General features: G+C 44.1%; 1 protein-coding gene across 1 annotated transcript in view; it reads left to right on the top strand.

Moving 5' to 3' along the window:
• LOC115473840 (eukaryotic translation initiation factor 3 subunit C) overlaps positions 1-26,888 on the top strand; it is a 97,801-nt gene that overhangs the window by 43,321 nt on the left and 27,592 nt on the right. Inside the window, exons 4-16 of the mRNA XM_030208973.1 lie at positions 261-450; positions 941-1,066; positions 1,285-1,339; positions 2,096-2,211; positions 2,348-2,472; positions 2,664-2,820; positions 3,118-3,221; positions 3,829-3,970; positions 4,181-4,306; positions 12,371-12,464; positions 12,674-12,861; positions 12,956-13,180; positions 13,400-13,763. Coding sequence (XP_030064833.1) covers positions 261-450; positions 941-1,066; positions 1,285-1,339; positions 2,096-2,211; positions 2,348-2,472; positions 2,664-2,820; positions 3,118-3,221; positions 3,829-3,970; positions 4,181-4,306; positions 12,371-12,464; positions 12,674-12,861; positions 12,956-13,180; positions 13,400-13,763 — 2,012 coding nt within the window. The remainder of the gene's footprint in view (positions 1-260; positions 451-940; positions 1,067-1,284; positions 1,340-2,095; positions 2,212-2,347; positions 2,473-2,663; positions 2,821-3,117; positions 3,222-3,828; positions 3,971-4,180; positions 4,307-12,370; positions 12,465-12,673; positions 12,862-12,955; positions 13,181-13,399; positions 13,764-26,888) is intronic.

Below are 26,888 nucleotides of genomic sequence, written 5' to 3'. Positions count from 1 at the left end.
GCTACCGCTAAACATGTGCTACTGTTGGATGGGCCTGAGCGCTAAGTAGGTGGGCCCTGGCCCACCCAGGCCCACCTGTGCCTACGCCACTGGCATAAAAAAGTCATATGTCTAAAGTTGGGTTTATAGACTGCCATGATCTGAAAGTGTGCTGGCAAGTACAAGCCTGCAAATGCATAGGATGTAGGCAGAATGTGCAAAGATCTGGAAAACTGTCATACACGCTTTCATAATTCTTTTTGTCACCATACCTTGACCAGGTTTGAGGAACTTGCAAACTTCATCAAGACAATCCGTAATGCCATGAAGATCCGTGATGTGACAAAGTGCCTGGAAGAGTTTGATCTGCTCAGCAAAGCCTTTGTTAAAGCCAAGAACATTGTGGATAAAGAGGGGGTCCCCAAGTTTTACATCCGCCTCTTGGCAGACCTAGAGGATTACCTGAATGAGGTGAGGAAGAGAGCTTCAAGTGAGCGGCAGGCTTCAAGAAGTGAGGACAGTGTTATCTGTAAGCAAGGATGATGGAAGTGGTGAATAGAACTTCTACAAAATTCTTGCAAGAGTGTAAAAACTTCATAGAAACATCATTTAATACCAGTGTATTGGCACAGTAAAAGCCAATGTTTATTCTTGCCTCATCTGAGGGCAGACAACAGACAGCTTTTGCCTGAAAGCCAGTTCATCTCTGTATGCTGATGAGCTGGGTTTGGTTGCGTAGTTGGTGAGTGGTAGTAAACAGGTAGCTTCTTTAACAAAGGGCTAGTCCTCCTGTGTTCCATTTCTGTGTGGTAGAAGGAATTTTGAGGTATCAGATGAACATAGGTCTAGTTTCTAGAGCTACTGAAGTGAGAGGTGGTATGGGGGGGTGTATTCCCCCCTCCCCCTTTTCACCATCTGTGACTTGGTACCCATTTCTGTATGAATTGTCTACCCTTTCTAGTTATGGGAAGACAAGGAGGGAAAGAAGAAAATGAACAAGAACAATGCAAAGGCACTGAGCACCCTACGCCAGAAAATCCGCAAGTACAATCGAGACTATGAAATGCAGATCAGCTCCTACAAGCAGGTGAGGAGATGTTGGGAAAACAGGAGAGACTGATAAGGCTTAAAAGCAGACAATCTGCGCACTCTTGTTATACGGTGTGGAAGTTTTCAAAATATCTTTTCCTAGAGAACATGGAAGAAATCTGAAACTTACATTTTTATTCCAGTTGCTAAAGCATAGAGACTCTGATCTCCTCCAGTCAGCTTGATCTAATTTAAAGTGTTCTTTCTTTCTCCCAGAATCCTGAGGAATCGGCTGACGAAGATGAGGAGAAGAATGATGAAGATTCAGAAGGTGATGATTGATTGGTCATAGTGTGTGTGCATAGTATTTATGTTTCAGGGTTTATACTTCAGGAGGAGTATTTTAACATTAGAAGAAATGTTTGTTTATTTAAAAGATGTGATATACCGCTATATCTGGATGCAGGTCATAGCGGTTTACATTACAATAAGATAAAAGACATCACAAAAAGAAAGAAAAGAGGAGCTTCATAATTGATAGGAAAGAGCGCAATCGTTCTGTAAAATAACATAACTAACAATAAATACCATCATTGGGTCTGAGCAGATGCAAACAGAAGAGCCCTTCTCTGTATATATAGGCTGCGTCCATTTCTGTGCATCGGTTTGTGTTCTGTCTCAAGTAGAGGAACATCTATATTTTAAAAAAAAAGAACAAAAAGTTAGTTTGTTACCCTGGTGCATTTCCCCTTCCACCATTTGAAGATTCAGGCTCATGTGTATGAGGGACTCAGTAGGATTGGATTCAATTAAGTTTGTCTCAGTCGGGTGACAGGAGGAGAGGGTATAGGAGTGGGGTAGGTGTATGTGTCTTTGGGGATGTAGCAGCTAAATGTGTTCGGAAAAGGGGCATGGACTGTGTCAGGGTGAGCTGCTGTCCGGATGAGCAGATGCAGTAGTAGGCCTGTGATCTTCCTCACCTGTTCTTAGTAATGGGGTGAGTGTACTACACATATATGTGTTGGTGTGGTGGGGGCTATACCTATGCCTAGTGTTAAAATTCTTTCTCCCTCTTTACTTGCTCTAGGTTCCTCTGGTGATGAGGATGATGATGAAGGAATAACCCCAAAGAGTCTCCTGAAGAAGAAGGCCACTGAACCAAACATGGCAGAGGCGCGCAGCAAGTTCCTCAAGAAGATGGAGGTTGATATCATGAAGTGGAATAGTATAACTACATAAAACTTAGGGAGCAGAGCTGGTAGCATCTACATCAAGAGTGGTGAAAGAAGGGAGTGTTATGTGTTTGTACTTTTAGTGGGTGACCATGCTTTTTCTACAGGATGAAGAGGATGAGGAAGAATCATCTTCTGATGAAGACTGGGGATCGGACTCATCAGACTCTGAATCTGAATCAGATGACGATGACAGTAAATACACCTCACTAGCCTCCAAGTTTCTGAAGAAGTGAGTATACACAGGTGGAGTAGAGTATAAAGCCAGATCCTCTTTCCCGATAGTGTGTATTTGTTCTTATTTTCTTATTTTACACATTTCTATACCATGTCTTTGATCCAAAAGCAATCATAATGGTTTACAAGCACATTAAACAGTCGATATAATCCTACCTGACCCACAGTTACTCCTTTCATTCATAGGGCTGTGACAGAGGAGGAGAAGGCAGCTGCGGAGAAGAAAAAAGAAGATAAAGCCAAAAAGAAGCATGAGAGGAAAGTGAGGAAGGCAGAAGAGGAGGACGACGAAGAGGAGCAAGGAGAGTGGGAGAAAGTGAAGGGTGGAGCACCTCTGGTGAAGGTATAATAGGGAACATGGAGAAAGGAATTCCCCCACTAACTTTTTGGCTTCGTCAGCTCCTGAGAATTGTGCTGTTTTATCTTTTCGGATTTTTCAGTTCTATTTGTCTTTGCATCTCCTTCTTTTGCCCTTGTATCTTTTCCTCTTTTTCCTTCCCCCTCTGTGTGCTGCTGTATCTCCTGCTTGAGAATGCCTTTGTCTTTCTAGGATCCTCTTCTTTTCTTTCTTAATTCTCCCTTGGTATTTTTATTTTAAGTTCTCGTGTAATCTTTTTTTTTTTTTTTTTTTGCATTGCAGGAAAAGCCAAAGATGTTTGCAAAGGGGACAGAGATCACTCATGCTATTGTAGTGAAGAAACTTAATGAGATTTTGCAAGCGCGAGGCAAGAAGGGGACTGACAGGTGAGCGAGTGAGTGCATTGGACAGGGTGGAAAAAAAAGAGCAGTGCCAAGGACAAGCGGTAAGGCTACATTGGCAGCAATGGCAACCAATCCTGCCTATGTCTTAGTAGCAGAGCATAAAACAGGGGCGTAGCCAGACGACAGATTTTGGGTGGGCCTAGGTAAGAAGTGGGTGGGCATCAAATGTTCTTCCCCCCCTCCACCACCACCACCAAAAAAATATCTCAGCTGGCAGGAAAATGCTTCTTTCCACCTTGGTAGTCTGCAGCAGGCATGCACTGAAAACTGAGCATGTGCAGGTGCCAGTATTGTGGAGAGCAGAATTTTGTTAATATCAGGGGAAAGTCTTCAGCTGGCAGAGCTTGGGATCTCCACCAGCTACCGCTAAACATGTGCTACTGTTGGATGGGCCTGAGCGCTAAGTAGGTGGGCCCTGGCCAGATAGATAATGGAGGGAGAGCCTAACATAGGGTGGAAAAAAAAGGTTTCCAAGTTAGGCTGTGCACTGTGTAAGTGGTATTGCTGAGAATATCGGAGGGAAGGGAGTTAAGATATATAATGGGAAAATATGGTTTTTTAATGTTGTATCACTTTATTCTGTGAACAGGGCAACTCAGATTGAGCTCCTGCAGCTACTGTATAATATTTCAGCTGAGAATAACCTTGGGGAGGGTGTGTCTGTCAAGATAAAGTTCAACATTGTGGCTTCGCTATATGACTACAACCCCAACCTAGCCACATACATGAAGGTAAAAAGCATCATTGCCTGCACTCCTGGAATTTGTGTTAGGTTACTGATTGTGAGCTGCATGTGGTTTGTTTGTTTTTGACTACAAAGTAGGTTTAGGCAGGAAGTAAGGGATGATACAGTTGAATGATGGCTCACCCTCTTGTCTTGGGGGAAAGGACATGCTATGATATCCATGCTCTGATGTTCTGCCCTGTTGTCATTTTGGCAGGCTGAGATGTGGAAGAAATGCTTGGACTGTATTAATGAGCTGCTGGATATTCTCTTCGCCAATCAGAACATGTTTATTGGAGAGAACATTGTGGAAGATTCTGAGAACCTCAGCAACATGGACCAGGTAAACATTCTTTCCTTGTCCCCCCCAAGGACTGAAGCCGTGGCTAATGAGGTATCGCCAAAATCATTGTGGCTTCGTCTATCTTTGCTTTTTGCAGTGTCTTGGATATTAATGAGATTAGAGAGAATGCTTAAAGAAGGTGAGTTTTCCACAATAGTTGGAACGCAGCCTTTTCTCTGTTCAGTGCTGGATATCTGGAGCAGAATCTTATGCATTTGCTGTTCTGTTGGATTGCAAATAGGTCTGTATCTGGGGTTCCCCATTTGGTGAACAGATATTGAGTAGCTGTTGTCTTGAAGGACCACTTGTGAGGCTGAAGTTAAAGGCTCATCACATCTGCTATGAGGTCTTGTTTTCCAGAGAGATCAGATACTATCAGCTAAGATTCGTGATGCAGAACCAGATCCCAAACCTACGTGGCTTCCCTGCATAGGGTGTGGGACCCCACCCTGCTTTTTTGGTATTTTATTTTTTTATTTTTTGTTACATTTGTACCCCGCACTTTTTCCCACTCATGGCAGGCTCAATGCGGCAGGCAATGGAAGGTTAAGTGACTTGCCCAGAGTCACAAGGAGCTGCTTGTGCCAAGAATCGAACTCAGTTCCTTAGTTCCCCAGGACCAAAGTCCACCACCCTAACCACTAGGCCACTCCTCCAGCAAAGAGCTGGTTTTGATTGCTCTCCACAGCCTGTATTGCAGGATTGGAGAATGCGAAGGTGGACATTGAGTCAGCAACCTCTGAATCCCAGGGGAGTGTGAGTTGTCCAAGGAGGCATTTTTGGTTCTTTGTGAATTGCTGGGCCAGCCTGTCTATAAACTTCATGGCCGCAAGATTGAACACCAAATCCCCATGGTTCTGCAGCAGGAGGAGGAAGCAGGACTAGACAAATCAACACAGCAGCAGCCAACCCAAGGAGAACTTTGTTTCTATGGCCCACTTCTGCTGAAGGATGATTTATCTGATTATGATGCTCTTACATCTATATTCTGTCTTACAGCTTGGCAATTGAAGTCTTGTTTGAAAAAGGAGTATTCTACTGCAGTTACAGCAACTCTTTTGCAGACACAGAAGAGGTGTATGTCTCTGACCTGTGTTAGGGTCTGGAGGCCTGGCATGAGCAGCAGTGGGTCACTCTGTTTCAGGCATCACTGTTCATCTTGTTTTTGCAAGGTCTACAGAAGGGGCTTTCTTTCAGGGCACTGATTTTTGAGTGCATCCTAGTGTGGTTAATTTTTTTAACCACTTCTGTGGGCTTCTGTGAACGTTGACTGGTTTTTCTTTCAAGCCTTGGTGGTGGATGTCTGTGAAGAATTTGATCCTAAAGGTGGTGGTTTGTGCTGGCTGTTCAGCAGGATGAAACTTGGAGCTGCAGGCCCTTTTAATGTAGAGATACCTTCCTTTGTTTTTCAGAAGAGAGGTCTCTGTCCAAAAGGGTCTGTCCTTTTTGCTAAGTGATTATGTTGGCAATCACTTCACCTTAATTATGAAGAGTAAAATGGTCCACAAAGGACTTACAGTCCATTCTATCAGGATGTAAGAGACCTTGGACAGAGCTGCATTCTTTCCCTGTTGTGATCTTTAGGGTGGTCATTATACTCATTTGCAAAACATTACAGGTTGCATATGTGTGGGAGTGCATAGGGTGAGCATTTGGTTCTCTCCCAGATCAAAGGTTCTTTGTTACATCCATGTGTCTCGACTGATCTGGTGGGCCAATAAGGAAGAAAAAATTTATTCCTGCCTATTCATTTTTTTTTTTTGTGTCCTGCTAGATCAGTCCAGATTCTTGCTTTGTTGCCTTTGGTTAGGTATTTCACAGAGTAATTGGATTATTGTTTTTTATGAATAAATTTTAGGATTCCTTTGTTGGATTCCTCATGCTTATGGGTTCAGGCAACTGTGATGGCTGTGGGAATCCGCTGTGTAGGGGATTGTTTTGGTTAAAAAAAATATTGGAAGCCTATAGACTACATGGAACCCAACACAAGCTTGTGGACCCTACTCCTTTCTTCATCTACTGGGGAGTGAAACCCATGGGTCTGGACTGATGTGGTTGGACATGAGGAAACAAATTAGCAGCTAAGACCAAATGTTTCCTTTTTATTTATTATATCAATTCGTGTAGCAGAATTTATCCCCTTGCTTGTTATATTGAAACGTAAACTGTTATCTATTGTTCTACATGGGGAAAAAGGGTCTGAAACTCCTTTTAATAAGAACTTGGATATTAGGACACTTGAATAATTTTTTAACCTATAGAATATGATAGTGTGGAACCTTTTGGGGGTCTGGATGATTTGTCATGGGTTGTACCCTGATTTTTGTTGGTGTTCAGTTTACACTGATTCTCTTTAGAAATTTTCATTATAATTGATAATAATTAGAACAGCAGGATTTGTAAGGATGCAGGCCCGTGCTTTTATATCTTTCACTTTATTGTTTTAGATCTATTGTTGATCAACAGCTTGATTAGGTTTTTTTTTTTTTCAAGAAGATGGTATACAAAATTATATAAATTCATTAATAGATAAAATGAGCCATGTTGGATCAAGACAAAGGCCTATCAAGCCCACCATCATGTTTCTGATAAGGGTCAATCTGAGTTACAAGTACTTGGCAGGATTCCAAAGAGTGGTACCACCATTGACACCACAAATCAAATTGTGGATTTTGTGGAAGAAAAGAATTTGCTAGATGGTGGTTTGGCAGGGTTTGGGGAGAGAGTCAGAAGTGGAATCATGTTGGCTGCATTTTTGGATTGTCTCCTTTGGTTAGATAAATAGAGAAACGTGATTTTGATTTTCTGTTGATTTGATATGTTGGATGTGAGGCTTTTAATGCTGCGCTGAGTACAATTGGGGGAGGGGGGCAATTCTTTAGTGGTTGTGTTCCTTCTTGGAAGACTGACACTTTAGTGTTTGATTTGCTGGTGATTTATCACAAAATGGGGGGTTGATCTGTGGAGAGTACTGCAAAGCTCCCTCTTATTCTTTGTTTATTTAATATTCATTTGTTGCCTTTGGGGGATGTGGTTAAGAATTGTGAACTTTTTGTTTTATGGTTATGCTAATGGCATACAGCTGTCACCAGTGGTTGATGGTGGGGTGGAGATGCAAGGGATGTTGGTGAATTGTATGAAGAAGGTGGGGATGTGGTTTAAGGATAGCTAAATCAGTAGCCTTTTGTTTTGGGGGTGCCATTTAGTAATCTCTGAGGCTTAGGGTACAGGTGGATGAGGAATATCGGACGGTGATTGATCATGTAAAGGTGTTGGGGGTTTGGTTGGAAGAAGAATGGGTGGGGAAAAACAGGTTATGGGGGGCTATATTGCATCAGTTTTATGGGACGTTGAATGTGGTGTGTAAATTGAAGCCTTTGTTACAGGAGAGTTCGTTTTGGACAGTAGTTCAACATGTGTTAGGGAGTATGTTGTACTACTACAATGTTTTGTACTGTATATGAGTTTGTTGAATATTTTGTTAGGTTTTTATGTAAGGTGCCCTGGAGGAGCGGAGTGGCTCAATGGGTTAGACAGTTACATTGGTTACTAATGCGGGAAAGATGTGTTAAAGTAGTGTGTGGTGATTGGCCACAGTTGCTGGCATCTCGATTAGCACAGTATGTGTCTGTGTCCTCTTTGATTCTCCTCTTGAGGTCTTTAGCATTTCCTAATGGGGGGAGGTGTCGGGCTTGCAGTTTAGGAAAGCAGTGAAAGTGCTGTTTCCTTGATGTTACGTTAACTGGGGTTTTTTAATGTTTTATGATTGTACATCATCTTAATTGGCGTTTTGTAATGCCAAGGAGAAAGTATATACATTTTTATAATTGATAAAATCATATTTTCACAATCAATTCCAACTTATGTGGGTCTGACAGCTTTGCTATGCTTTTGCTTCTAGCTTTTTTTGTTGATGATTTTTGTAATGGGAGGGGTGACAAATTACAGGAGGACCTTGCAGATGTGCTGCAAACTATAGTAGAAGGATTTGCTGGTCAGGAGGGAGGGAGAGGAGTAGATCCAGCAAGGATGAGTAGGTTGATTTTCAGATTTGTAGGGCTATATGGGTCATGGTCCTACACTCCCATTTCAGGTTCAGGAGCTACAGCACGCTGCCACCGTGAAAGTTACTGAATACTACTTCATTGATTACCCAGTGCAGTGAAAGAGGCATAGAGCTTTGGCGGAGACATATAGCTTTGTTTTTTATTGACTAAGATTCTGTCTGGCATCAGTCAAAGAAGATGGAGGAATACATCTGAGGCATGAGTGTTGTCCTTGGCTTTGGTGGTTGCTGGAAGCAAGGCCTTTGAAGAGCTCATCAGGACTAATATCGATGTTTCAGAATTTGGTTAAGTTATGTTATGGGTTGAATAGTACTGTGAATGAGGGGAGGGGTGGAATGTGTGTACAAGGGGAGGCAGAGAGATGGGGTAAGGGAATGGTATAGAATGTTCCCAGTGTGTCATTGAGGTATATTTTCAAAGCACTTAGCCTTCCAAAGTTCCATAGAAACCTATGGAATTTTGGAAGGCTAAGTGCTTTGAAAATATGCCTAATTGCCTCTGTGGCCTGCACGTCAAACCAATTCATGTTTTGTAAGCAAATAATAAGGATGGCCAGGAAGCAGCTTTTCACATATCTTCTAGGGACACATTTTAAGACGCCACCTAGGAGTACTCGGGTACTGGATTGTCTTTAAACAAACAACCAACAAGAGAGTTTCCTTTATCCAGCAGGCTAGGGAAGCTTTAAATGTGGCCTACCCCTTGTGAGGATCACTGAATAGTACAAAAAAAAACTTTCATTTGTGACCCATAAATAACAAAGGAAGACTCTATACATCTAGCTTGAGGAGAGGTTCTCCCTCATCATGACAGTACTTCTTAGAAAAGGCTGGCAAGGAGATGATTTAATATGTAATAAAGAAACCACCTTGGACAGGAAGACAGACACAGTTCCCTGTGAATTGGTTAGATACAAGTCCCACCACAGCAGTTCGTGGAGCTCTAAAATGTGCCAAGCCAACATAATGTCACCAAGAAGATAGACTTAAGTGAGAAGTCCTTAACTGGTGTGTGCTGTCACAACTGAAAGGGTGGTCATGTCAGGTTCAAATCCCACCGGGGTACCAGAGTCTGGGATGGAGGTTGGATTTGACTGAGGAACCTCCAGACCCTGAAAACATGAAGTGGTTTTCGTCTTCAGCAAATGAAGCATCAAGCTCTCATCTAAGCCTTTCTAAAGAAGGCCAAGAATAAAGGGGATGTTTGCTTTCAGAGTAAGAACTGCCTCAGGTCTTTACACCTCCGCAAACGTATGCCAGATCCAGACATAGCCCAAAGAAGTTTACCATGGCGGTATGTCATTCTGTCCCCTTTCCCGTTCCCTCACTAAAGGGATAGAAATGCTGCCAGCAAATAACTTCCTAAGTAGCTGGGTCCTCCTAAAACCTATGTGATAGAACAAAACAGAGATGGCTCCTCCATCTACATCAGGCCTTGACACAGCAGATCTGTGTTTTTGGCATCCACAGTGAGCCTGCCAGGATGATCCTCATTAGGATCTCCTTGGCCAGTCTGGGCCACTAAGCACCACTGCAGAGGATGATCTACTCTCCTAAGCATCCTTCCTATGAGAGACCATGTGAAAACACATAAAGCACAGTGCATAGGGGATCTGCTCTTTTCTGTTGCTGAAGAAACTGGCGCATTTGACATTCGGACACATTGCTACCAGGTTTGTGTGAGGACTTCCCAACGTTCACAATCTTCTGGACATTGACGAACTCGGCTTCTACTCTCCTAGACTCAGCAAGTCTCCTGCCTGCAGATTATTTCCTCGGTGGTTTCTAAGGACACTGGGGCCACAAAGCCAGGGGTCACAGTTCCTAGAAAACACCCATAGACCAAGAACACAAACCACCAGGATTCAGTCCAGGGCAACAGAGCTAACAAAGGTTTATTATAAAAAGGTAGAACAGTGAAAAGGTGTAAACAACAAAAGGTAAAATAACAGGAATCAACATTAAAACTGGCTAAATGCCGTCTTATTACATAAGTAGTACCTGTGGAGTTCAGGAAAAATGCTGATAGGATTTGAACAGGGTCTCAGTGCAGATGTCTTCACTTTCCTCACTCCCACTCTGGGACTGGAGAAATTCCAGCACATTCTGGCTAGATCTTAGCCTTCAGGGCTAATCAGGGCCTAGAGCACTATCACTAAAGGGTTTCTGGCCAGTGGCACTGCAGGTTACTCTCCCCCAGGGGTTTTCCTCTTTCTCCTGTGAGGGACGATAATCAGAAAGGAAAGCAGACCTCTGCTGCAGCTTTAAAGAGGAGGACAGACAAAGGAAATGTATTGAAGGGGAAAGTCTCATAAAACGTTACAAGTCAGAAGCATGAAAATCTATTTCACCACAGCATGTCTTTGGCAAGAAAAGCCATTCCTGATTCTATTGGAGCAAAGTACGCACTATTTAGTCTCCGAAGATAGCTGCCTGGACTGCCCAGCTGGAAGAAGCACCTCTATTCTGAGAGTCCTCTAACTGGTAACCACTGCGCTTGGGGTGTCTATACTCAGCCACTTGAAAAAAAGCTGTCTTGATGTAACGCAGAGATTGACCGTCTGAAGCCCATATATGGAAGCTCTTATTCTACCAGAACCACCTGTCTTAGCACCTTGTGAAGAAGAAATGATTTGAGAGGCTTGCAGACTCCCTTTAGAATGTTATCCCTGTCTGTAGAATCTTGACCCATGGGCTCAGAAATTCAGAGGACCTTTAGGGTGGGGAGGCATGGATTGGCCACTGTTGGAAAAATTATGCTGGGCTAGATGAACCTTTGGTCTGACCCAGTATGGCAATTATGTTTTTATGTTCTCCAGCAGGAAACAGGGCAGCAGATTCCTCTTGCAAACTGGGGGGCTCGTGCTAGCCTCATTGCTCTCTTCTGGGTATTGGGTACTCCCCAGAGAATTATATCCACAAAATAGAAATTATGCAAAAGCAGTTTCTATAATTAAAATAGTATTTGCATATTCAGAGAAATGTTTACAAGTATTTTAATACCTTACAACAATGTAATAGGGCTTATGCCATTCCAAACACTTCTAGGAGAATACTTCTTGCACATGTGTTTACTGTTTTCCAAGTCTTAGAACAGCATGGCGATAGGGAGACTTGCACACTGTGCAGTGCAGGAAGGAGTGGCTCCAGCTCCTCTTCTGCTGCAGACCATTGCTGCTTCCAATTGTGCAGTTTATGCACATACTCAAAAATTATGCACATATGTAATCATGTAATTTCTCAGGGGTATACTTGGGATTTCTACGGTTATCTGCCTTTACCCAAAACATCTTTGCTCACAAACTCTTGGTATTGTCTTGTTGTTGTCTATCCACCTGTTGTTTTGAGAACAGATTCCGTCTTCCTCTGTCAGCTTCTCAGTTGCTTAATTCAGCATTTTGTCACAGTGACATTATCTGACTCAGACATGGTCTTTGATTTTTAGAGGCCTAGCTCTCATCTCTAAGCCTGCCTTGTATTTCACTGAAGGCAACTGATAGCATTTTTCTACATTACTGACTTGCATTGACTCTCTTGCACCTCAGTCTTTTGTCCCTTTAATCCATTTTCATTAGGCTGCAGAATGAACTCCTTAATTTCAGCTCTGCAGCCCTTGTTTCTTCAAAGTGTTTTATTGGCATGAAGTTTGCACTGTCTTGAAAAGTGTAAAATTCACGGAATTGCGCCAAGTAGAAAACATTGCGTTAGAAGTTTTGCTAGGCCAAGTTGATAATGTATAGCAAATAACGGTGTTTTGCTTTATTATTTGTGATGGATCATTTCTTCTACCACCTATTTGTGCATATCCAGCAAAGAATTAAGACAATCTGAGCATAATGAAACAGCTAGTTTTCTTAATACATCTGTCTACCTGTGTGTTTTTTTCTTGTCTATACTGTAATGTGCATGATGCTGATCCTTTTTATTTCAGATGCACAGTGTTCAGTGAGCTACCTTCTAACACAGAGCTGATCTCATCTCTCCCTACTGTCTTTCAGCCCCTGCGTGTCCGAGGCTGTATCCTGACTTTGGTGGAGCGGATGGATGAGGAGTTCACAAAGATTATGCAGAACACAGACCCTCACTCTCAGGGTTAGTATTGATGGCATCTCATTTTTGGGTCATGGAAGCAGATGAGCAATGAACTCGCCTCTCTCTGGCAGTGCCTTGTGAGCATAAGGTGTGTCAGCTCTGCATGCTGAGCTTATAATGTGATTGATGGTGCCCTTTCCCATTTTCCAACCATTTGCTGTTGCTTCTGATGCTGACCGATGAGCCCATTTCATGTCTGTCTCCTGCAGAGTATGTGGATCACCTGAAAGATGAGGCTCTGGTATGTAATGTGATTGAGCGTGCACAGAAGTATTTATATGAGAAGGGCAGTACAGAGGAGGTATGCCGCGTTTATCTACGCCGCATCCTGCATACCTATTTCAAGTTTGACTACAAGGCACACCAGCGTCAGCTCGCTTCATCCCAAGAGTCCAAGGTATGTTGGGAATATGGAGAAAGTGTCTTATTAGGGTTCAACTTATAACATTCTCCTCACCTCTTCTTTTTTTATTTTCCCCCTCCTTCCTTAGTCTGAGCAAGATCAGGCAGAGAATGAAGGAGAAGACAGTGCAGTGCTCATGGACCGTCTCTGCAAGTATATTTATGCCAAGGATCGCACAGATAGGATCCGAACTTGTGCCATTTTGTGTCACATCTACCACCACGCATTGCACAACCGTTGGTTCCAGGCCCGCGACCTCATGCTTATGTCTCACCTACAAGATAACATCCAGCATGCTGACCCACCTGTACAGGTAACACCCCTCTGGTTCCACCTTATACAGATAAGTTCTCCTTCCCTGCTCGCATACCTTTCCTATATTAGTGACTTCCCCTATTCCTTCAAAGTTGCTTGTAAATACCTGATTCTTCTGTCCATCCCCCTACTTCTTTTTAAAAGGGTAGCATCACATATATGTAGAGGTCACTAACTTTCAGTTCTTGTTGTATCTCTCTGCCCACTCCTCCCCCAGATCTTGTACAACCGAACTATGGTGCAGCTAGGCATTTGTGCCTTCCGACAGGGCATGATCCGGGATGCCCACAATGCCCTGTTGGACATCCAGTCCAGTGGCCGTGCCAAGGAGCTGCTGGGGCAGGGGCTCCTGATGCGTAATATGCAAGAACGAAATCAGGAGCAGGAAAAGATTGAGAAGCGGCGGCAAGTTCCCTTTCATATGCACATCAATCTGGAGCTTCTGGAGTGTGTCTACCTAGTGTCAGCCATGCTGCTTGAGATCCCCTATATGGCTGCCCATGAGTTTGATGCCCGGCGAAGGATGATAAGCAAACAGTTCCATCATCAGTTGCGTGTGGGGGAGAGGCAACCGCTGCTGGGTGAGTCCAAGAGGAGGGGAGGGTAGCAGCAGCTAGTCCTAGGTGAGTAGGGTGGAGGTGGTTTTGAGAGTAGTCGCATCTGGGTGAACTCTTGAGGGGGGGAGAAAGGCAACTGCTGTTGGCTGAGTCCCAGAAGAGAGGGAGAAGAGGCAGGCTTTTCTCAATGAGTCTCAAAGCAATATGGTAGAGTTTTTTTTGGGGGGAGGGGGGGTTTCCACTTCTGAATAGATCCCAGAAGGAAGGAGATTGGAAGGAGGTCTTTCATGATATTTGGGTGGAAGGGAGGGAGGTTCAGAAGGAGAGCTTTTGTGATGTTTATGGTTAGGAGGGAGGGGGGATAGGAAGGAGGGCTTTTATGATCAGGGAGGGTGGGAGTGAGGGCAAGGGGATTGGCACACTTCAGTCTAGTACCTGGAAGCTATTTAGTTGAGGTGACTTTTGGTTTTGAGGAGCTGTACATTGGAACAATTTGTTCCTGGTGACCTGTAATAGGTTATTGTCAAACTTCGCAAAAGCCAAAGTACTCTGGTTATTTAGAACAGGAATTGTGGACTGTCCTGATTTTTTTTTTTTTTTTCCCAGTTTGAGAGCTCTAGTATTTCTATTGTTCAGGAAATTAGAAGTCTGAGTATTGTTAAACGGTAGTCTTTCTTTAAAACCACAGGTGAAAAATGTGATTAAAACAGTTGTGTGGTTTTTTTTTTTTTTCAAAATTAGAATGGTGAGGAGATTGAAGGATCTGCAGGGTGCTAGAAACTCTCACACTGTAATGCAGTCATTAGTTATGCCCCCTTCTTGACTATTATAATGCTTTGTATTGTGGGTTGCCTCAGGCATTTATTCAACCCCTTCAGATAGCTCAGAATGTTGCTGAACGCTTAATTACAGGAATTCTCGATTTTAGTCACATTACTACAAGAGCTTCATTGGTTGCCAGTGATGACGCAAATTTAGTTTAAAATTTTGATACTAGTCTTCAAAGCGCTAACTAATGATGCACCTTTAGCCACTGCATCTAATATGAGGTTTTATCGTCCCACCAGAACTTTAAGATCACAGGGTAAATGTTTTAAATGTCCCCTCTTTCCATTAGTTCCGTTCGAAAGAAGATCGAGCACTTTTGGGGGGGGGGGGGGGGTGTTTCCGGGACCTACTCTGTGGAATAAGCTTCTGTTTTATGTTTAAATATTTTTATTGGTGCAGAAAATAAACAGACACAATACTGTCACTGTGATAACACTCCATACACCACTAAGGTAATGTTATGCTGCTATAATACAACTCACCACAAATGCATTTTTGCTTCCCCCCTCCCGTACCCCTCCCCAACCCCTTATACAGTGCAATTTAAAACGGTTCAACCAACTCCATCTGCTGAGACCTAGGGCTCTCCTTTAAACTGTTCGTGCCCAGGAACCACGTCTCGCTCCACACTTTAACCACCGTAGTTAGAAGTCCCATCTCCATGTCCTGGACAAAGCGTTTACTTTAATTGATATCACCCTAGGTTAGACACAAATTGAGCTCCTGTCATATCCCCTCCCCCTTGTCACACTTAAGAATTCAAAATTCTACTACGCGCTACTGCAGTCAATGAGTCCCAGAAGGGAGACCAGACTTGGCAAAGCCGGTCCCCTCGTGGCGAAGATAGGTCATCCACTCCCCTGCGCTCCAATGCGCAGAGGTGAATCATATTGGATCGCCAGTGTTGCAATGTAGGCGGATCCGTGGTTATCCACTGTTGAAGAATCGATTTCTTTCCAACCAAGATTGTTTGTTTGTTTTTCCAAGAAGCATTTGAGGCCCCGGGGCGCAAACGGGGACACCCTGAACACCTCAAATAACTGAGATGTAGTTGGTCTCCAAACAACCCCCAGAGCCTAGACACATGCTGACAAAAGCCAAGGATCTGCAGGCACGTCCAGAGCATGTGTCCCAGGTCGGCCGTGGATTGAGCACACTTCTTACATCTGTCCTCCGTCCCCAAGGAATGCCATATGCTCTATGAAGGGAAATATACATCCGCATCAAAAATTTATAATGTTTCTTAAGACACATTCTTCATCTGTCGTTGGGTATCCAAGAGACAGACCTTCACCGTTTCCGTCTGGAGGCTTATCGCTAGTTCTGAGGCTAGAGTAGCAGATTTGGTGGAGCTGAGGGAGACGGGGGTACACAGAGGAGACCTACAGGGATGTTGTAGAGAAGTCCCTCCTCCAGTCTTGCACCGAGGATATGTCAGTGCTGCCCAGGAGAGAAGGGTTAGGATAGCTGTTGTAGTTGGTGATTCGATCATTAGGCATATAGATAGCTGGGTGGCTGGTGGATGTGAGGATCGCCTGGCGACTTGCCTGCCTGGTGCGAAGGTGGCGGACCTCACGCGTCACCTAGATAGGATTTTAGATAGTGCTGGGTAGGAGCCAGCTGTCTTGGTATATGTGGGTACCAATGACATAGGAAAATGTGGGAGGGAGGTTCTGGAAGCCAAATTTAGACTCTTAGGTAGAAATCTCAAGTCCAGAACCTCTAGGTTAACATTTTCTGAAATGCTACCCTTTCCACACGCAGGGCCCAAGAGACAGGTAGAGCTCCAGAGTCTCAATGTGTGGATGAGACAATGGTGCAGGGAGGAGGGTTTTAGATTTGTTAGGAACTGGACAACATTCTGGGGAAGGGGGAGCCTATTCCAAAAGAATGGGCTCCACCTTAACCAGGGTGGGACCAGGTTGCTGGCATCGGCATTTAAAAAAGAGATAGAGGAGATCACGCGAGGCGATGAGCTGAGCAGACGTGCTCCGCTGCAGCTCGAGAGCCCTCGCCCCGTAATCGCGAAAATACTGCCAAGATAAGGTTTGCAGCTTAGCAACTGGACCTTGTGTGACTTTATGGACAAATATATCAACAAGTCCCCAGTCGGAATGGCGTTGCGCACCGGGAAAAAGGAGAAAGTGAGGAGCAAATTGCCTACCCCGGATTTCAAAATGGCGGGCGATCCGCAACAGGCCGACCAGGTATTCTCAGCACTGCAACTTGAACAACTAACCGCTGCTGTAACGAGAGCCTGGCAGCCTAAGTGGGAGGCAATGGAATAAAAGCTAGATGCCTACCACACGAAGCTGGAAGGATTGGGGACCCGTATGGAAGACCTCGAAACGAGGGTCTCAGCCCTTGAAGACGATTCGCAGGGCTACAGTGCAGATCTTCGTGAGGTTAAACAGCAGCTCCAGGAACATATAGATAAATTGGAAGATCTTGAAAATCGTTCCCAGAGGAACAATGTCCGAATCGTGGGCATATCGGAGAATATACCGGACAGAAATTTAGTGGTGTGGCTCACGGACTGGTTAAACAAGGAGCTGGCTCTGTCGGATTCCCTCGGGCCTCTAGTAATTGAACGCGCACACCGCATGGGACATAAAAATGAAAACCAAGCAAGACCGCGGGTCATAGCGCGGATGTTAAATTACTGGCATAAAATGGAAATACTGAATGGTTTCAAGATCCACAGATGGGACCTAACGCACGAGGGCCGACAAGTTCTCATGTTACAGGACTACTCGGCAGGAGTCCAGGAGCAACGAAAGAAATTTCACCACATATGCTCAGCACTGGCCCAGAAACAAACTTGCTTCATATTACCATACCCAGCACTGCTGAAAGTCTCAATTCAAGGACAATGGCACACCTTTAAATCTCCATAGGAGGCAAAAGTTGGATTGCATGAGCAAGGAATCATTGAAGGAGACTGAGGATAATGTTGGCAATTGTCGGGGACCAGTTGCTAAAGTAAACATGCTGTGGTCACACCTCTCCTTAAGCCTTCACTCGACTCTACTTGTCCCTCTAATTACCGACCCATCTCCCTCCTTTTTTTCTCTCCAAATTACTTGAGCATGCTGTTCACCGCCGCTGCCTTGATTTTCTCTCCTCACATGCTATTCTTGACCCACTACAATCTGGTTTTCGCCCTCTCCACTGAACCGAAACTGCGCTTACTAAAGTCTCCAATGACCTATTACTGGCTAAATCCAGAGGTCAATATTCCATTCTCATTCTTCTTGATCTTTCCGCTGCTTTTGACACTGTCGATCACAGCATACTTCTCGATACCCTGTCCTCACTTGGATTCCAGGGCTGTGTCCTTTCCTGGTTCTCTTCCTACCTCTCCCTCCGCACCTTTAGTGTTCACTGTGGTGGATCCTCTTCTACTTCTATCCCTCTGCTTGTCGGCGTACCTCAGGGTTCTGTTCTTGGCCCCCTCCTCTTTTCTATCTACACTTCTTCCCTTGGTTCATTAATCTCATCCCATGGCTTTTCCTACCATTATGCTGATGACTCCCAAATCTACCTTTCTACCCCTGATATCTCACCTTGCATCCAAACCAAAGTTTCAGCGTGCTTGTCTGACATTGCTGTCTGGATGTCTCAACGCCACCTGAAATTAAATATGACCAAAACCGAGCTTCTCATTTTTCCCCCCAAACCCACCTCCCCGCTCCCCCATTTTCTGTTTCTGTTGATGGCTCTCTCATTCTCCCTGTCTCCTCAGCTTGAAACCTTGGGGTCATCTTTGACTCTTCTCTTCTCTCCCCTTCTCTGCTCATATCCAGCAGATTGCCAAGAGCTGTCGTTTCTTTCTTTACAACCTCCGTAAAATCCGCCCCTTTCTTTCCGAGCACTCTACCAAAACCCTCATCCACACCCTTGTCACCTCTCGTTTAGACTACTGCAATCGGCTTCTTGCTGGCCTCCCACTTGGTCACCTCTCCCCCCTCCAATCGGTTGAAAACTCTGCTGCCCGTCTCGTCTTCCACCAGGGTCGCTTTACTCATACTACCCCTCTCCTCAAGTCGCTTCACTGGCTCCCTATCCGTTTTCGCATCCTGTTCAAACTTCTTCTACTAACCTATAAATGTACTCACTCTGCTGCTCCCCAGTATCTCTCCACATTCGTCCTTCCCTACACCCCTTCCCCTGCACTCCACTCCATGGATAAATCCTTCTTATCTGTTTCCTTCTCCACTACTGCCAACTCCAGACTTCGCGCCTTCTGTCTCACTGCACCCTACGCCTGGAGTAAACTTCCTGAGCCCCTACGTCTTGCACCATCCTTGGCCACATATAAATCTAGACTGAAAGCCCACCTCTTTAACATTGCTTTTGACTCGTAACCACTTGTAACCACTCGCCTCCACCTACCCTCCTCTCTTCCTTCCCGCACACATTAATTGATCTGATTTGCTTACTTTATTTTTTGTCTACTAGATTGTAAGCTCTTTGAGCAGGGACTGTCTTTCTTCTATGTTTGTGCAGCGTTGCGTACGCCTTGTAGCGCTATAGAAATACTAAATAGTAGTAGTAGTAGTAATTAAATTGCAATAAGTAAAGAACATAAACTTTACACGGGAGGGAGGGCTCCGTTCCATTCCAGGTGATCTTCAGCCGATACCAGGCTTGCCTGGAAGATGGCCAAGGGCTGGATAGAGAGGGGGGGGGGGGGGATTGAGATCCGGGGTTACATTTATCATGAGATCTGGAAGGTACCAAGAGTTCAAATATGTTTTTAGCTGGGGTCAAGCGGGTCTGCATTTGGTTAACTGGGTAGATAGGACGGGTGAGCTGCATGAACGAATCTGGAGCTGGGGGGACCCCGTAATATCTCGGGGATGGAGAGGGATTGAGGGTAAATTTGATAAGGACAGAGAAGCCTGAAAAGATGACTACTAGGATAATATCCTGGAACGTCGGAGGTAATAGTTCCCCAATAAAAAGATCTAAGATTCTCACAGCACTAAAACGACATAAAGCCAATATAGCGTGCTTAAAGGAAACACGTCTCACAGATAAAGAACACCTTAAGTTGCAAAGACTATGGGTCATTGAAGTGTTGCCGGCCTCACCCCAGAGTAAGAAAGGGGAAGTTGCAGTGTTATTCCGGAAGGGACTTCCATATAAAGCAACGGTATTGGACAAAGGGGTTAAAGGGGACTTTATCCTACTCAAAGTGTGGTTGTCAGGGAGAGACTTAACGCTGCTGGTTCTCTATGGGCCTAATAATTATGATGCAGCTTTCTTTCAATCTCTGGTCGGGAAATGCTTGCAAGGTGGTGGAGGAGAATTGATAGTAGCGGGAGATTTTAACGCAGTAATTGACCCTCGACAGGACTGTTCCAATATTAAGGCTTCTGAATACCAAGGGACGCAAGCTAGAGAGTTCCAGGCGTTTAATCGGACCCTGGATTTGGTGGACCCGTGGACGATACATCATCCAGGAGATAAGGATTACACGCATAGATCAAGGGCCCATGGCACATTTGCCCGGATTGATTATATCCTGCTGGCCCACTCTATATTTCACCTAGTAGAAGCAGCAGCTATTGGTCCCGAAGAAGTAACGGACCATGCACTAGTGTGGGTAGACCTTAAACTTGTGATTAACCCTAGGGGGGGAGACAGGGTGGAGATTCCCAGCCCATTTGTACCGAGATCCACATTTGCGGACACAGGTTCAGAGGGGCTGGGCACACTACATAGAACATAACAAAATCCATGCTGACCTCCAGCCCGAACTGTTTTGGTCAGCCTCCAAGGCAGTTTTGCGAGGCGTCATTATATCATACTGTAGCACTAAGAACAAAAATAAGGCAATAAGCATCCTGAGGTTGGAACGGCAGTTACAAAAGGCCAAAAGAGTGCATTTACACCATCCTATGCCTACCACTTTAGAAAATTTAAAAGTTGCACAGGTAACACTAAATAGTCTGTTGCATGAAAAAGACATGCAATCGGTCCTAATTTATAAATACAAATTGCAGCGGTTCGGTAACCGGTCAGGTAGAATGCTGGGAAGACTAATTAAAAATACAGGAACCCCAAGGACAGTGGCTTCACTAAAAGATTCTAAAGGGAACCTCATCACTGATAGTAGGAAGATAGGGCAGGTGTTCACGGAATACTTCACAACTTTATACCAGGCAGGGCCACCCCCTAATAACCAGGCAATACGAGAATATTTAAGCCAAACAGGCCTCCCTAAGTTAACGGGGGAGCAGTTAGAGAACCTAAACAAACCTTTAACAGTGGCTGAACTGCAGCAGGGGATCAAGTCTCTAAAACTATGGTCAGCACCGGGCCCAGATGGTCTATCAGGGGAATACTATAAAATCCTGCCAGGGGAGGCTCTGGCAGCACTACTGGAGTACTATCAAGAGGCTGTAGAAGAGAGAGGTTTTCCGAGATATGCCAACACAGCGTTAATAACATTAATACCCAAGCCCGGAAAACCTCTAGTCAAAGTGGAATCTTACAGGCCAATATCTCTGCTAAATGTTGACACAAAGCTACTGGCAAAGATGATGGCAGAGCGGCTGGCACACTGCCTGCCAACATTAATAGGTCCAGAGCAGGTGGGGTTTGTGAGAGGTTGCCAATCAGTTCACAATGCTAGAAAAACCCTGCTAACCATAGCAGCCAGTCAGCAGGCTGGGACACCCACCTTGATCCTGAGTCTGGACGCCGAAAAGGCCTTTGACCAGGTCGGGTGGGACTTCATGTTCCAAACACTAACAATGATGGGTCTGGAGGGATGGTTTTTGTATGCAGTACGAGCACTTTACAGTCAACCTCGGCTGGTGTGGTAGTGAATGGTGTTAAGGAAACGGAGTTCTAGATTGGTCCCCATTACTATTTTTGCTGTCCTTAGAACCACTGATGCGGAAAGTCCTCTCAGCTCCAGATCTTCAGGGGGTTACTTTGGCGGGTCATGACATTAGAATTTTAGCTTATGCAGATGACTTGTTAGTGATAATACGGGAGCCCTCTAAAACTCTGGGAAAGTTGTTAAAAATTATTGAACAATACTGGAGTCACTCTGGCTTTCGATTAAACCTGCACAAATCTACAGCACTTCCGGTCTCCCCGGAGGTATGTACAAAGTGGCCCGGGATGTTCCCGCTGCAATGGGCGCAGACTTCCTTAAAATATCTGGGAGTGTTTATTCCTATGGACCTGTCCATGCTTTATGAGGAGAATGTGCAGCGGCTATTGCAAGATACCAACAAACAGCTGCTAGCTTGGGGACACTTACCACATTCCCTAATGGGGCGGATTGCCTTAGTCAACATGGTCATAGTCCCCAGGTGGCTATATACATTCCAAACTCTCCTGCTTTTTCTTAAGAGGGTTGACGAGAGAAAGTTAATAAAGATAGTGCAAACCTTCCTATGGAAAAGGAAAAAGCCTCGTCTCCCCTATTCCACACTGTGTGTCTCGGCAGAGTACGGAGGTTTGGGTCTCTTAAACGTGAAGTATATGACTGTGGCCAGTGGTATGCGACACGTAAATGACTGGTTCAGGGAAACCCAAGACTATACGAATAAAGCAATTGAGATGCAGTTGCACTCAGGAATCCACAGTAGCTATTTGCACATGTCGCAGCTCCCGATACCATACATTCTGCGGAGAACAGGAATAATGGGGTCAGCGAAAGCGGTGTGGAAATGGATTTGCAAGCTTCACAGATTCTCGGCAAAAGTCACCCCGTACCTGCCAATATGTGGGAACCCAGCTTTCAAGCCCGGAATACTTTATCCAGCATTTCAGCGATGGAAACGGAATGGGATCCAGCGTTTCAGCGATGGAAACGGAATGGGATGGTGTATCTACTGCACGCAATTACCCTCGAGGGGAAGCTCAAATCTTTCCAAGAGTTACAGACCAAGTTTGTATTGCTCCCGTCAGATAAATTTCACTATCTGCAGTTAAAACAATATGTACAGTCCCTATCATGGGAGGAGCTAGCTGAGGATGTTCAGGAGGAACTAGCCTTGGCTCTTTCGCTAGCAGCGCAGCAAAGGGTTCCACTTAAATTTCACCACAGACATATTAGCGATACTGCTGAAGAACTAGACTATGATAAACTCCTAAACATGTGGAAACAGGACATACCAGTAAATCTGACGACATCCCAGTTTAAAACATACATTCTAACAATGCGTAAGCATTCTGCCATGGTTTCGCACTGGGAGACGCAATATAAAATGGCGCTCCGCCTGTGCATTTCCCCAAGAAGAGCCTTTCATATGGGTCTCTCTCCGGGGGAGTGCCCCAAGTGTGGGGAATCTGGGGCCACCCTGGGGCACATGCTTTGGGCATGCAGAGGTATAATCCGATACTGGACAGACTTGATTCAATATATTTCAGGAATTTGGAAGGCAAAGTGGAAATATGATGCAGGACTATTGCTGGGACACCCAATACTCATACATCCCGTACCAACGGGACTCGCAGCGTTTGTGCACAAGTCCATCATAGTAGGTAAACAAGTGATTTTGTCAGAGTGGATATCCCAACGCTACCCTACACTCTCCCAGTGGCGGGCAAGCATGATAACAGTATTGCGGATTGAAAGAATGGGAGTTTCGGACTTCAAATCTAAAATTGGATTACAATTTCAGAACACCTGGAGCCCGTTTCTTAACACATTGACCCCGGTGGCTAGGAGCAGACTATTGAATATCTAATGGTACCACAAAGGTTTACGTAAAGGGTTTGGGAGAAAGAAGGGGTTGGGGGGGGGGGGGAAGGGGGAGGGGTTTAGTTTAGAGGGATGTTGAAAGAAAAGAGTTATGTTTATCATGTTTATGTATTATCACATTTTCTTTATTCAATAAAAAAGATTGAACTTAAAAAAGAGAGAGAACGACAGTCGCTCAAAAGCGCATGGTTTGGGATAAGGTATATTTCAAAAAGATATCACCGTAACAGGGAAGATAGGGTATCCTAATAGTGAGGCTGCAAAAGAAACCATAGTAGATCAGGTATAAAAATAAAAAGCAAACAAAAGATTGCAAATTAATACTGTCAAGTACTGAGCATGATGTAAATAGGAACAACAAACATAGTTTGAAATGTCTATATGCGAATGCCAGGAGCCTAAGAAATAAGATGGGAGAGTTAGAATATATTGCACTAAATGAAAAATTAGATATGATAGGCATCTCTGAGACCTTCTGGAAGGAGGATAACTAGTGGGATAATATCATACCAGGGTACAATTTATATCGTAGTGATAGGGTGGATTGAATTGGTAGAGGGGTAGCATTGTATTTTAAGAAGGACCTTGAATCGAATAGATTGACAATTCTGCAGAAAACAAATCTTGGAATCCCTATGTGTAAAGGGGAAAAGGATAATGATAGGAGTGTACTACCGCCCACCTGGCCAGGATGAACAGAGAGATGTAGAAATGTTAAAAGAAATTAGGGAGGCTAACAAACTGGGCAACACAATAATAATGGGTGATTTCAATTACCCCGATATTGACTGGGTAAATGTAACATCGGGGCACGCTAGGGAGGTAAAATTCCTTGATGAAATCAAGGACTGCTTTATGGAGCAGCTGCTATAGGAGCTGACGAGAGAAGGAAAAATTCTAGACCTAGTCCTTAGTGGAGCGCATGATCTGGTGCGGGAGGTCATGGTGCTGGGGCCGCTTGATAACAGTGATCATAATATGATTGGATTTGATATTAGCTTTGAAGTAAGTATACATAGGAAATCAAATACGTTAGTATTTAACTTTAAAAAAGGAGACTTTGATAAAATGAGAAGAACTATGAAAAAAAAAACTTAGAGGAGCGGCTGCGAGGGTCAAAAATTTACATCGGGCGTGGATGCTGTTCAAAAACACCATCCTCGAAGCCCAGGCCAAATATATTCCGCGTATTAAAAAGGAGGCTGGAAGACCAAACGACAGCCAGCATGATTAAAAAGTGAGGTGAAGGAAGCTATTAGAGCTAAAAGAAAATCCTTCAGAAAATGGAAGAAGGAACCAACTGAAAATAATAAGAAACAGCATAAGGAATGTCAAGTCAAATGCAAAGCGCTGATAAGGAAGGCTGAGAGGGACTTCGAAAAAAAGATTGTGTTGGAGGCAAAAACACATAATAAACACTTATTTAGGTATATTAAAAGCAGGAAGCCGGCAAAAGAATCGGTTGGAACCTCTAGATGACCGAGGGGTAAAAGGGGTGATCAGGGAAGACAAAGCCATAGCGGAGAGATTAAATTAATTCTTTGCTTCGGTCTTCACTGAGGAAGATTTGGGTGGGATACCGTTGCTGAAAATGGTATTCAAAGCTGACGAGTCGGAGAAACTTAATGAATTCTCTGTAAACCTGGAGGATATAATGGGGCAGGTCTACAAACTGAACAGTAGCAAATCTCCTGGACCGGATGGTATTCATCCCAGAGTACTGACAGAACTGAAAAATGAACTTGCGGAGCTATTTTTAGTAATATGTAATTTTATCCTTAAATTCGAGCGTGGTACCGGAAGATTGGAGGCTGGCCAATGTAACGCCTATTTTTTAAAAAGTTTCCAAAGGAGATCCTGGAAATTATAGACCGGTGAGTCTGACGTCGATGCCGGGCAAAATGGTAGAGACTATTATAAAGAACGAAATTACAGAGCATATTTAAAAGCATGGATTAATGAGACAAAGTCAACGTGGATTTAGTGAAGGGAAATCTTGCCTCACCAATCTACTACATTTCTTTGAAGGGGTGAACAAACGTGGATAAAGGTGGGCCGGTTGATATTGTGTATCTGGATTTTCAGAAGGCGTTTGACAAAGTAACTCATGAAAGACTCCAGAAGAAATTGGAGACTCATGGGATAGGAGGTAGTGTTCTATTGTGGATTAAAAACTGGTTAAAAGAAAACAGAGAGTAGGGTTAAATGATCAGTATTCTCAATGGAGAAGGGTAGTTAGTGGGGTTCCTCAGGGGTCTGTGCTGGGACCGCTGCTTTTTAACATATTTATAAATGACGTAGAGATGGGAGTAACTAGTGAGGTAATTAAATTTGCTGATGACACAAAGTTATTTAAAGTCGTTAAATCGCAGGAGGATTGTGAAAAATTACAAGAGGACCTTACGAGACTGGGCATCTAAATGGCAGATGACGTTTAATGTGAGCAAGTGCAAAGTGATGCATGTGAAAGAGGAACCTGAATTATAGCTACGTCATGCAAGGTTCCACATTAGGAGTCAGACCAAGAAAGGGATCCAGGTGTCGCTGTTGATGATACGTTGAAACCTTCTGCTCGGTGTGCTGCTGCGGCTAAGAAAGCAAATAGAATGTTAGGTATTATTAGGAAGGGAATAGAAAACAAAAATGAGGATATTATAATGCCTTTGTATCGCTCCATTGTGCAACCGCACCTCGAATATTGTGTTCAATTCTGGTCGCCACATCTCAAAAAAGATATAGTAGAATTAGAAAAAGTACAGAGAAGGGCAACAAAAATGATAAAGTGGATGGGACGATTTCTCTATGAGGAAAGGCTAAAGCGGCTAGGGCTCTTCAGCTTGGAGAAAAGAAGGCTGAGGGGAGACATGATAGAGGTCTATAAAATAATGAGTGGCGTTGAACGAGTAGATGTGAAGCGTCTGCTTCCGCTTTCCAAAAATACTAGGACTGGGGGCATGCGATGAAGCTGCAATGTAGTAAATTTAAAACGAATCGGAGAAAATCTTTCTTCACTCAACGTGTAATTAAACTCTGGAATTCGTTGCCAGAGAATGTGGTGAAGGCGGTTAGCTTAGTGGAGTTTAAAAAAGGTTTGGACGGCTTCCTAAAGGAAACGTCCATAGATTATTATTAAATGGACTTGGAGAAAATCCACTAATTCTGGGATGAGCAGTATAGAATGTTTTGTACTTTTTTGGGATCTTGCCAGGTATTTGTGACCTGGATTGGCCACTGTTGAAAACAGGATGCTGGGCTTCATGGACCTTTGTTCTTTCCCAGTATGACAATACTTATGTACTTATGACATTGGCACTGAAAGACTATGTGCAGACGTTGCATTTGCCTATCATCATTCTAGGCCAGTCCAGATGCTTGGGTTTGCCTTCTCTTGCCAGCAGATGGAAATTTGAGAACTACTTTGGCGTAGGAGAAAATGTGTTCCAGCACAGAAGTTTTCAAGGCATTTAATAAAAGCAGTTTTAAGTGCAGAATGTTTGCTTAGTGCTAGTCACTAATATTGTCTTCAGTGACGATGATTCCTCATCTAGATGCTCCTCAAGTATGGTAGGGCTGCAGTCTGTTTTCTTAGA

Source organism: Microcaecilia unicolor, chromosome 7 (assembly GCF_901765095.1).
Source record: "Microcaecilia unicolor chromosome 7, aMicUni1.1, whole genome shotgun sequence".
Taxonomy (NCBI): domain Eukaryota; kingdom Metazoa; phylum Chordata; class Amphibia; order Gymnophiona; family Siphonopidae; genus Microcaecilia; species Microcaecilia unicolor.
This window is presented reverse-complemented; position numbering and strand designations above follow the sequence as displayed.